Source organism: Hylaeus anthracinus, unplaced genomic scaffold, assembly GCF_026225885.1.
Source record: "Hylaeus anthracinus isolate JK02 unplaced genomic scaffold, UHH_iyHylAnth1.0_haploid 11981, whole genome shotgun sequence".
NCBI lineage: Eukaryota > Metazoa > Arthropoda > Insecta > Hymenoptera > Colletidae > Hylaeus > Hylaeus anthracinus.
The window spans coordinates 735,538-748,603 of NW_026534329.1; the positions used below are offsets into that span (position 1 = coordinate 735,538).

Genomic DNA, 13,066 nt, shown 5'->3' on the forward strand with positions numbered 1-13,066 from the left:
GTTTATTTCGTAATCGAGCAATCTTTTTGTTTGTTATTGACACGGATATCCGAGATCAAAAGGAAGCTAGAAACCTTGAACGGTAAATCTTGGATGAATAGAAGAAACCTCGAGATTTCGTTCTTTCTTCTGATCTTCGGCACCTATATTAATAACAGACAAAAGAGTTGTCTCGATACTAAATAAACTTGCATTTCGAATCTTCATACCGAAAGACTCGGATTTAATAACAAATCTTGATCGATAGTAAAATAATTATTTCGACAAATTCTGATCACCATCTAGGGGCAATCGTTCTAGTTTCTCAGTATACGTGTCTTGCAATGAGAGACAAACGCGCTAAGATCCAAGGGAAACGATTGAAACCACGCGTGTCGACGAAAAAAATAACGCGTGTATGTGTATATTTACATATCATCGTCGCGGGCTTCCCCTCGCGGTCCTTCGCGAAAAACGCGTACTTCTGTCTCATAGGAACGAAAGATGAAAGAAAAACACAGTGATGCTCGACTATGTGCGAATACGCGATCCCGGTTATACGCGAAAGAATCATCTTTGTCTCTTTTGTCCGGGTAGTACTGTACATGGAAAAAACACACCAGTGGGCACCGTCACAACGAGCAATGTTTCTCTGAAAACGTCGAAAGCACACTCGAAGTACACTGAATATTTATAGAAACATCTCGACATTATTGATAGTAAATACATTAGCAACGCCGATCGTTGTCTGTTGGAGTCCGCGTAAGGCTGATGTCTCACAACTGTAACGCAGTTCGCGATCGAAAACACATTCTTGCTATTCCAATGAATGGCGCAAATGCCCATTAAAACACGTGTATTACCTGCACCATCTTTTATTATTTACCATTTAAATAAGTATTTGAAAAGTGAATAACATTTCAAACAAATGATACGAACACTCAGAGCTGATTTGTTCAAAAATAAATACAGCGGCAAACACATTCAACTATTTTTTAGTAACGAGTAACGTTCGTACTTTTTCGGTTACGAATGGTAATGACATGTATCTATTTCTAACAGAGTACGATACCTTTCGAATTCAATTTTCGAACAACGTTTAAAGATTGCAACAAATTTGTCGGTCATTGGAGTTTCTTCGCGTAATACATATTAGGCATATTACAGCAGTGAGACGTCTGTCTGGAGATTATTCACGTGACTCGTAAGACGTTTACATTTCTAAAAACCTAGTTCAATTTTCGTTTCAAATTTGCGTTTAGTTGTGTCCCACTCCCGTTTGGGTTACACCGAAAACCGATCAAAGTACAGCCTCGCTTGGTCCTCCTCGACGGGAACGCGACTGTTCGAGTGGACGTCCCGTGGATCCACCCAGCATCCCAGCACCCGCTATCAAGCCTTAACCCTCCGATAGGGCCAGCCGACCGTGTTACACCTTTGACAATTTTGAATGTTAACAGCTTACCAATTCGCGGCGACCGAGCATTCCAAACCAGACGTCCATACGGAAGGCTGAAAGGAGGAGTCGAAATCCGGCTCGGTCGCATTCCTTCCCTCTTCTCTCTCGCTTTTCATCGTTCGAAAACACTAAACAGGTATACCTATATCACACGAGGAACCGGTGACGCGACCCAGACACCCGTTCTTTCTATAGCTTCCCTGGATTCGTGTTACGAGATCAGCCAAGGTCTGAGGCCTCCGGCACGCAAATCGATCTCTACGAGAGCTTCGAGACTTGGACGCTTGAAGCCTCGCTCTATCGTCGCGTGTCTCGCGTGGTTCATGTTCTCGTTGAGAGATGAAGCGAGAACGGGCGAGTTACTCGAAGGTTCGCGGGAGCTAAAGGGTTTCCAGGAAGTTCTGGACGAGGAGAGCCGGCGCTGTCACGCGCGCTTTTCCCTTTCGCGGCTGTCTACAGGTACGTACGTTACAGCGCGGCGACCGCTCCAGCTGTTCCGACTTGTTGCTGTCCTGCTCGAGCTGCACCGACACGCTGGCGACACGCGGTGTCAAACAACCGCCCTCCTACAACAGACAATTCGACACGTTTGAGGGGGACGTCCTGACGTTCCCGTACACGTCGTAACAAGCATCGAGGAGTGAATCCGTGTCCCGTCGACACCCACCGTAGGATTCTACGGCTAATTCCAGGTTCCAGATAAGTTTGCTAGCCAACATTCCATACTTTTTAGACTTGCTCCAATGACAATATAAACAGGAAAACCTCGCGTATTTCTATTATTCCAATTTCGCGTATTTTGTATGTATTACCTGACACGGTGCTTCGTCGAATAACATTAGCAATAACCGATAGGGAGAACTGTTAAAAAACAAGTAAAAGGTCGCTGAGGACGGAGGGAGTAGCCATCGCGAACGAAAATAGTCGAGTTTTTACGAGCTGAATCTTTAACGACTGGAACGAATCGTGCCGCACGAACGCTGGGTGAATAGGGAACGAGGGAACAGGAACGAGATCGAGAGAAGGCAAATCTATTTAATTAGAATTATACCGATACGACGTGACCGAGGAATCTCAATTAATCTCCGAAAGAGTTTAAGAGGCTAGCGGAATGGAACTACACCGGTTCGTAGTATCGGGAGTTCCTCTGTAACTCGACTAATTTGTTCAATTACTTTTATCGCGGTGTCTCCGACAGGGGAAGTATTAAAGATAAAATGAACCAAACGCCGTGAAAGAAATGACGGAAATATTGAATAGTCGAGATGAGAGTAAAAGGGTTGCAAAGTACAATTAACCTTGAGTGCCTTGGGAACTTAATGGAACGTGATAATTATATTATATTATTTTATAGAAGGAGATGCGCGATTTTAATATTTAATTTTAAATTAATTGCAAGTATGGAAAACGAAATAAAAGGGACTGCAATTACTCACCGATAGGCAGAGATTCCCCTGATGTTGGTGGGCTCGTTGACGAGACTCGCTTTGTAGCTGCCACGCGCGTATGTAAAGATCGCCGCGATATATGAGACCACCCCGTTTCGCTCGTAACATCAAGTGCCACCTGAACGTAAATGTAAACAGAGAGAACATATTTATTTCAAAATATTCCGAACGTCCATTTTAAATTATTCGTGTAGAAACGAATGCGTTCAACATATTCGTATCTGAACGTTCTGCAGCTGGAATTGAATAGGTTGCAATTGTTATTTATTCAATTTTATCTCTGTGGTAAACTTCATCTTACTGTACAAACATTCTTTTTTTTCGCCTGTATAATTCAACCCTCTTAATTTATTCTTACAAGTACTTCTTTTCGCTTGTCGGTGGTAAAACTCACCCTGTTATTCGAGCCATAATGTAATCGCATCTTCGAAGTTGGATACGGAGAAATAAACAACTCTCCCCGTTATCTGGAAGGGCATTTTTCACTCTCGAGAATATCACAGCGCGAATCGCGTTCAACGCCAAGAAAGGGAGACACGCGTTTAACGTACGCGCGGAAATAAATTGCCAGACGTTCGCGCGAGTCATGTTCGCATTCACGGTGACGGGGTTTCTGGCAGCGCCACTCGGGAACCGTTCACATCCTCTCGATAAAATAAATTCGTAAATGACATACTCTTTTCACGCGTCAGTTCCGGACGCAGTTCATTTTCTGGGGCACTTTTTTTTCAACGAACGAACGGCGTGTTTACGAGGCGGAAAAGAGGGTGAATATCAGGAGTCAATAGCCGAGTTCCACGGAGGATGCGCGCTATCCTTTATCATGTCACACACTCGAGTCGCAACATTAACCCGACGGCGTTAGATATACAGTATTCTGACATTCTTCAGCGTTAGCATTTCATGTTACTTTACAAGAATTTAATGAAATAGAGAGTATGGAATCGTGGTCTGAGATCTCGATAATTTAAAATTTGGGGATTTCGTTCCACTGTGCATCGCTTCATTCCAGTCATACAAAGTTGCTCTTTCATTTCTGGTCGAACGAGTCTCGCGTCGCTGCAGCGAATCCATCGTTTGCGTCGCCTCTGTGACGCATTCGGTCAGCTGAATAATCCTGATCGTTATCAAGGTCGTTGCATTTATCCGAGAATAGTTACGCTATATTCGAGGCACCGACGGCGTTCAGTTTCCACGTCGCGTTATCGATTGCGTTGCTCGTTTACCAGGTTGCGATCGGCTACCTCTATTTTCTGTTTTCCTCGATTCCAAAATTTTGTCTGATTTTTATACCTTTCCTTTGTTTCTGTCGTTAAAACATTTGAAACTACCTTCATTTTTAATAGTTTTCTAAACGAACACCTCGCGAAAGACAGAATTCGAGTTTGAATTAATCACAGTTCACTTTTCATACTACTTTTTATCATCTACGCAGATAAAAACTTCTTTTTATTCATCCCGCTACCAATACCGTTACCAATCGAAACGACACAAGTCGATTCGTATAAAGTGTAGGAATAAAACTCTCCTAAAACAATTTACCTGAAAAGACTGGCGCGGCTGTAAAATACCCTGTCGCCGCAATTCGCACTAATCCGCCATCGGAACAATGTCGCCCCGTCCGCTAACCAGAAACCGAATTGTTTCGTCGAACAATGCTCGCTGCCCCATTCCGCGCGGTGTGTTCTATCCGTTCCGAACAGCGAAATGGAAACCCACCTTCGCACCTCGAGTATTACCGACGGCCTTTCGCCTCTCTCGACAGAACGTCCGAGCTTCGAACTGGTAATTAAACATCGTCAACGCGCACAAGAGAAATGAGAAGGGCGCGGGGGTTCCCTGATCGCGTTCGAGCGAAATATCCTTGAATCGAACGACGTCGACGGTCATAACGAAGTGGCAACGCGCGGGTAGCCACGACGATATCGGCCATTTGCTAGCACACGGATAGACCGAATGAAACTCGGTGTACTCCATGAATTATAAAATCCCCATTTGGCTGGATAGATAAAGGTTGCCTCGGTCGTATAGCCTGACTGGGTACCTGAGAGATACAGATAGATATGGAGGCAGAGGAAGTTCGTTTATTACGCGTTCTAGAACCGGCTTCGATAACAAGGAAGCCTCTAAATGTGCTTCCACTTTACGTCTAATTCTACGGACAAGGCTATTTTTTGATAGAGATTGTCTGTCTCTACTTGGGTAAAGTATGGTCTTGCACAAATATATGTTTTTCGAAAAAATGTTACCACTCGGACAGATGCACGCGCAATTCCCCGACTCGACGAGTAGAAAATACAGAAACGGAGGTAACGTCAGTAAATTCCCGATTTATCAGCTCGACGAGCGCTTAACGGAACGGTGACGACGTTATCGTTGCCTATGGAATCATCCTCTCCTCATGGCGCAGTGGCTTTTCTCGGAATTTATTCGAGAAAGATGGAACGTAAAGTGGATGTCGTATGTCGCGGTAGAATATGTCAGCTAGAATTTACATTCGGCTTCCGGATAATGTTCTACTTGGTATCTCTTATCTTGGTTATTAATTGTGCGGTTATTCGCTGAAACTCCATCGTCGATATTAACGTTACATAGGCACACAAGGAAAATTTAGATGAGTATCTTTGTTTGGTATTAGATGACTCTACGACACTCTCAATGACTTTTACGTTTAGGATAATAAAAGATTCAAATTAGGCGTGTGGTAGTATCCCTGAAGAAAACAGTTGGCATCGATGTAAAAGTCATAGTTTACGAGGCAATAGGATGCTAAATCCCTTGTAGATGAGTCTACGGGTGATCTACGACAAAATGCCTCTCGACTGGGAGCCATCTGTTTCCATTAAAAACATCTTTTAAACTTTTCTGAAAAAGAGGAGTGCGCCGATAACTTGCCAGTAAGTACTTTTTTATCCGTTACTCCGCGTGAATGTCGATACCGTTAGTTGAAGTATGCTTCCTACCAGATCAATTCTAGACTACCATATTTTCACGTGAATTGAAAAAGTGTTACACCGATACGTCACACTTTGTGAGCAACAACGAGAAAATAAAGGTTATCGACGATTTTCGTTGCATAACAACGTGTTTTTCACACGTTGGAGGCCATTGTCGAGTTTGTCGGGGCGACAGCGATGCACATTTTTTTGGGAAAGCGGAAAAAGGGATACTGTTTACACGGTGTGGAAAACGCGAATGTTATCCAATACTTTTGCTGCAGAAATCCGCAGCATTTTTGCATGCTGCGCGGACTTTTGTGCCGAAAATGGGAATGCCGGCTGACGGTGTGTGCTCTGTCGATTTTTCAAAGCGAATGAAAACACATCGAATGGAAGACACTAATGCCCGATAATTCTCCCAGCGACGGCGAAACCATTTCCAGTGCTCGCGAGCGCGGATAATGCGAGAGCCAGTGCTCCAGGTCTGTTCCTATATTATGTAATTTTATTCTCCGTAACGCATTAGTCCAACGTGGAAAACGCTTCTGATTGAAAGCGAGCGCTTCTGATCGCGTATTTAAATAACATCAACTATAATAGATTTTGATAATGCTTTTGGTGGACGTGGCTTCTACAGTGGATGGTAAAATTGACCGTTCAAATTTTCATTATAATAAAGTACGTACAAGCATCGTTTACCGACAATAAAAATAGGACAAATATATGAACAATTTTGCTCCAAATTCGTTTTTGTTTCCTGTGTAGCAGTAGGCTGATAAATTAACTATCTATTACTGTAGCTCGATTTTGAAACAGAGAGTTCGAAGCGAAAATAGATTGTAGAACTATTTGACAAAAACCATTAGCAATTTATGAGAAATTAATCTGACATCCGTGCAACCACTACAAAGTGGGATGAACCTGTTGCGACTTAAGCTGGTCTGAAGTAAATAAACTGTAAAAATCCTGTCAGCGCGCGTAGTTTGTAACAACTCGTGCGGTTTTGTGCTACTCGTAACACGACAAATGTTTCAGAGTTGGAAAATTATTCATTTCGCCCAACAGCGTACATTTTTCATTACATTTACCCGAACAATATTTTATCAATGTTATTCCTACGGTTGCACACACGTTGCAGTCGCACGAAATTAAACAAACGTTGTTGGTAACAAACGAAAACATTTGATAACATTCATTTTCTTGCTTGATATTTCAACCATTATTTTGAAATGGTGAAAGTCAGTTGGGATGCCAAAGTAGTGGAAATATCCTCCAAACAAAGTGCTTGGAAAATCATTTTTCGAAACCACTATTGCGCGATTCACGCGTGCGATGATTTGTATTATATACTATACAACGGAGAGCTCATGGTTAAACGTTGGCCAGTTCTGCAGTTCTTCTGTTGAATAATTCATAGCCCTGAATAATTCATAAGTCGAACGTACCGAAGGGATGAACAATGAAACGGTCGAAAATGTGGTGTAAGATTTGACAAATTTATCGCTTTATGGTTTATTTACAAGCGCGTCGGTGTGTGAGGCCGTCCTATAAGCACAATCCACTTAAACGGCGGATCAATATTTTCTGGGGCGTGGATACCGTGCGAATAAATAAACGCGATGGTTTAGGCTATTTTATTGTTATTGCAGCTACACGTTGCGCGCGCGCAGATACTGCTCGATGATTGTGCCTGGCTATTCTTAAATGGACGAAGCCGAGATGAATAATTAATTCCTGTGTTTTGACGAACCCGAGACTAACATTCACCGAGTATTTGGGTACTAAGTGGCTCCAATTACCATTTTAAATTCTACATAACGTTACAAACAAAGGTTAATTTCTCGACAGAGACGCCAAATTACCAATTCAGGTAAACAAATCTGCAACCCTCGTTCGTTTCACGTGCACGACAGTTAAACCGATGCAAATGAAAAAGATCTCGTAACGAACTTTTAACTGTCAACTCGACGGGCCCTACACGCGACGTCCCCTCTAATACAGACTTCTAACGACAGAAAACAAAGAGACACACTATTGTAATTACACCGTTCACCGCCTCCACGAAAACACACGTACACAAATACGCATGCATGTACGAGGTGCTTGCAAAGCCGATATTTCAGTCGTGCACTTTCGCTAGTCCGCAGAAACGCTAGCGTTTCGCACCCCTTCGACACCCTCTGCCATCTACGACCATACCGTTCCTCATACCGATTGCGGTTTGCATGAGAGATTCGTATTTGCATTTAAAATCTGCACGCTGCGGCGCATCTGTCAAAACCGCGTATATTGAAATCATCCACGCGGTGCTTTCACCCTCTACACTCTCGCATTGCGCCATCACTTTCCGCTTTGTTTCTCCGAAATACAACCCTCCCTCCCTTCTATTCGCTTCGAGACCTGTCCTCTGACTGCCCGTTTGGTCACGCCATCGACTGCAAAACTGCACGCGCGTTCCAGTTCTAAATAGTAGGGTAGCAACTTGTAGATGGTTAAATGATCGGTATCGATTGCTTTGAAGTCGTGACCATCTTGGATAGAATACCCTTGGATAAATAAGGAATTCCCTTTAATTTTAGTTTATAAAGTAATAGAAAAAATGTGAAACCTCTCAAGATTAATAGCTCGTGTCCATAGGAATCGAAAAGTTCTGTATCGTTTTCCGATCCGATTCACCATTGGGACTCTCGACGCGGCCCGTTCGGAGTCGGGGTTGTTTACTTTTCGGCTGCGCGCGCGCGCGCTCCGTACGTGCTACATGCGCTCGCGCGCACTCCACGTGGTTCTTGCAGTTCGCTCACGTAACAAACTTTAACTGCGAATATCTCCGAAACGAACAGTCGGATTGAAAAATAGAACAGGACTTTTCGATTCGTATTACCACGGGGTATTCATCTCCCAAATGTATCCGACATTTTTACTAACAATTGTTTATATTTCCATAACGAAGCCTCGGATTGAAATATGAAGGTATTATGCTCGAACGAAAATTGCTCCGTGGCGCTAGGCATATCGATCGCGGAATCAAACTATAATTTCGCTGGGGCAAAGAAAGAATTGATTCCATGGTGGCGTCGAGCATGCGACTCCCAGCCGAGAGTTGCAAAAACAACGCGCATCGTCGCTGGCAAATTTACCATCGCTGTTTTATAGACGCTATTTGCGCCGCGGGGGCGCGAGAGGATTACAGTGCGCGAGACTCGAGGAAAAAAGAAGGTTAAAGGGATGGAAGGACACAACCCGGGCGGGTACGCAAGGGTGAACTCACTGCTTCTCCCGGAATATCCTATAATCCAGTGTTTCTCAAACTTCGGTTCATTTGGTCTATTATTTTCCAACTTTTCTCAATTCTTATAGATTAAAATAAACTAGTAAATTTTGTAACACCATTTCAGGCTAGCGTTATATTGTGCATTCCATATTGTACGATATATGTAACGAGTAAGGTGTTGACCTTCCATTCGGAAATATATCAAAAATTTGAATTAGATCTTGTTGCAAAAATTTCTATACTAATTGCTCATTTTCTCACCTGGTAATGAGTTGGTGTACCCTCGGCAATTGACCCCGCGACCTTAGGATCCTGACTGTGCCCAATAATGACGATCTATGCGAGGGCGAGACTTCCATGGCTTTGAGATAGTACTTGAGAGAGGGTAGCCATTTGCCTGAAGAGACGAAGAACGATTTGGCGCGAGTACAAAGCCGAGGGAGTGCCACGTGTGTTGCGTTATGGAGTTTCCCGTGTGTTGTTTCGCGACGAAATTATGGCCTTGTTTGGCTACTTTAAACTACTTATCAGATACTTCGAACCAACGTAATGGGAACTCACGGATTTGTCCTTTGAAAGCAATTTAGCCGTTTTACCGGAGTCGCTTACCGTTTTGGTACAACCAAGAAGCATATTCGGCGAGATGGTCGGGACTTCGAGGTTGCAATCGAACGACGTGTCTGAGAAGTACCCCCGCCGCTGGACCCGTTGCTAATCTTGCCAAAACTAAGTACGCTGGGGTGTACGCTGGGTCGAGGGACACGCATTTTTGCAACATTCGTATGCACTCCTCTGTTCTGTTCGTTTTTCTGAAAAAACAATTTGCAACGCAATGTATTAGTAGGTCGATATATAATATAAAAGTTATTCTCAATATTCTTGGTATCAGTGGGTTTATCTCGGGAACGAAGAGGGGAAACAAGAAGACACGGTGACTGCTTTGCAATTGAATTCCCACTACATATATTCCACACAATGCTTCGTTAAAAATTACATATCTGCGCGTTTGGCAGCGTTTGCACGAACGATAGACCATTTCAATTGAATATTACAATCGGACTCGTAAAGTGGTGCATGATCACGATCAAGATATGAATACGCATACTTGCTTGCCATGCACGATATGCGGTCGTGTATAGACCGCCTTGTTTCCCGTGCGTTTCATCGTACCGCGAAATGTATCTGTTCGCATCGATAATTCTACTACACTGATGTTAACTGAATATTCGAAAAATAGTTTGATGGATGCCAACGCAAATGGTGCTACAAATGAAATGTGTTTCGGAATGATTTTTTAAAGAAAATAAATTTTCAGAAAAATATGTAGGAATAACTATAAACAGACTTCGCGGAGCATTTTATCAGCAAAAGGAAGCTAAAAAATTGATGACCACTGTTTTCCCACGGTCCATATCTAACGAAATGAAAATTCTACACGGCAGCTAAAGGGTGGCGGTGGTTGGCTTGCGCAGGCTTCGTTCCTTTTGTCAATTAAATTTTAATTTATCAAGCAGGAGGCGTTAATTAAAGTTTGATTTTGACCACGCCGCTAGAATTACCTTGCCACGATTAATTTATCGCGAAGCACGCTGTTCGATTCTACTTCGATATGCCATTAATAAAATAGAACACGTCGGAATTCGAGATTCTTCCTTCAACTCCGTTTATTCTACGTGATGAGGAACTCCATTAGACCTCGGGGTATTCGTTGTCGGTGGAACAAGAATAATCCTTAATTTCAAAGCTGTTCACCGTGTGTCAAGTTACTTTTGTTTTTTTCTGTGTGAATAAATTATTCCGACCATGAGAAGTAAAATAAGGCAACGGATTCGAATGCATTAGAGAATAGCAGAACAGTATTTTCTGAAAAATGCGGGAATTCGGATGGTAATTTCCATAAAAGAATTGATGCTTTCGTCGATCACAAATATTCCCTTCGAATAATTGGATTAATTAATTTTACCAACCTGTAAAGTTGACCAAGATTATAGTGAGCGTTCACGTGTCCCGGCTGAGCGTTTATCGCTGCCAAAAAATGTTGCTCCGCTTGATCGCCCACAGTGAGTGTACCGAGGTTATTATGGGCACTGGCGTACGCCGGCCACAGCCTGTAATCAAATAAACGCGGCTTATTTACAAAGTGATTAATGATCCGAGAAACTAGACGCATTATCGTACAATTAATCGTGAAGGTTATTTCGTTTCACCGCAACACAATGTACGCGGGCTGATAATAATTTGAAATCGATTTCATTAACGGAAGAAACAAAATACGAGTAACGATCTCTATTTGTGTTAACTTGATGTTGGATTAATGAATAAATATGGCTTCAACTAGCCTTTATACCGCGTGCATATTTATTTTACACGACAAATACGTTGAACATCACATATGACATCGGTATATCGAGTAGACATATGAGTCAAGTACTTTAATCACGTAAAAATGTATCCTTAACAATCGAATAATATTCGTCGTCGCAGAACGATTCAGCCATCGTTTGAGCGGATAATTTGTTAATAACATCAAAACAGTATCTTCGGAACAGGGAGCACGGTAGTGAGTTAATTAACGCGGTAGCGCGAAAACTCGCAAAGGTACGAATGGTTAACGAGCCGCGAACATCGTCCAGGGTCAATAAGGGGTCAGCCGCTCGTCCACCGGCGTAGTTTTCAGCTGCGCCACGCGGTGAGCGAAATTGTTCCAGTTTCTACGTCGAAAAAGGGAAAACTACGGGCTAGGCCAACGGACTATGAATCACGTGACAGTGACAAAGCACGGCGGCGAATGCGGTTTCGTTGCAACTGCGTGGACAAGGATTTAAGGATTACGTACGTACACGCGTCACCCCTGGACAAATAAAACGTGAACGCGGGAAGAACTGGTAAATTAGCTAAATCCTTCGAGCCAAATAGCGTTCTCGCGCTCCTTGTCTCGGATTACATTCCGTATGGAGCTTCTTCTTTTATTTGATAGGGCTGGAAGGGTTAGTTCTTTTTGTGTAGTAGGGTTTCCTTGGTAAAATCTAAAACGACGTTTATACCGTCAGTTAATTTCGTTATCCTTGCCGCTTTCCCAAGCCAATCTAGAAAGTAACGTAGTTAGCGAAAATATATTACTACCGGGAACGCGTTCTGACAAAAGTTTCCTAACTTCTGGCAGGGAATGTATAATATATTCTGACAGTGATTCTTCGAAGCTGTGAAATTTGAAGTAACATCGCGTAAGAATTAAAGGGCAATATTATATTTCCACGGAGAACCGACATTACTCTGGATACTTGATTTTTCAGCGTGGGTACATTCAAGCAAGTGAATTAAACTTTACTGTATCGCGGTAACAAAAAGCAGAGAAAATATCTGCTGCTAAAAATTGTTCAGCTCTGTGATCGTAGCTGAGAAACGATAGCTCCAATTTTAAGAGACTGTTAATTATGAGAAAACAAACTGTATCAAAATACGTACGTATTTAACATTAACAACCGAATTAATTAAAAAAGTGATGGAAACGTTCGAATATTTGACAGTCGTTCGGTTGAAAGTGGAGATTCATGCGAAAACAATGAGGTTCACAAACTTTTTTTTATACGTAATCCTTTTGTGGAATATTGAGACTTATTCTACAGTAAAATCAACATGTTTCTTTTATTCGTAAATTTCTTTTGCCTTTTACGAACTGCATAGAATTCTGTGCAACATTTTCCTGTACTAGTTATTTTAAAGTACAAGCATACGTCTCGTACGTTTTGTGGATGTTTTTCATATTAGTCTACGTTGCGAGTGCACAAAGTCCGCAGTCTGATGATGAGAAAAGGAAGAAACTCGCGAACAGGAGGCACGCGTATCCAAAATGAGACCAGTTTAAATCACCAGCTCTCGACATCCAAGATTCGAATGATTTTCCCCGCACACCGAGAAACAGACATGAAACTTTGGCCCGCTGTGTGCGCCTAAATTGCTTCTAAGCATG

At 42.6% G+C, this 13,066-nt stretch overlaps 1 protein-coding gene across 1 annotated transcript in view; it reads right to left on the reverse strand.

Moving 5' to 3' along the window:
* Nucleotides 1-986: 986 nt before the first annotated feature.
* LOC128885298 (protein O-mannosyl-transferase TMTC1-like) overlaps nucleotides 987-13,066 on the reverse strand; it is a 152,811-nt gene continuing 140,731 nt past the window's right edge. The window contains exons 11-15 of the mRNA XM_054139278.1: nucleotides 11,064-11,204; nucleotides 9,706-9,905; nucleotides 9,358-9,493; nucleotides 2,875-3,004; nucleotides 987-2,004 (exon numbers count right to left, since the gene is read on the reverse strand). Coding sequence (XP_053995253.1) covers nucleotides 1,819-2,004; nucleotides 2,875-3,004; nucleotides 9,358-9,493; nucleotides 9,706-9,905; nucleotides 11,064-11,204 — 793 coding nt within the window. The 3' untranslated portion in view covers nucleotides 987-1,818. The remainder of the gene's footprint in view (nucleotides 2,005-2,874; nucleotides 3,005-9,357; nucleotides 9,494-9,705; nucleotides 9,906-11,063; nucleotides 11,205-13,066) is intronic.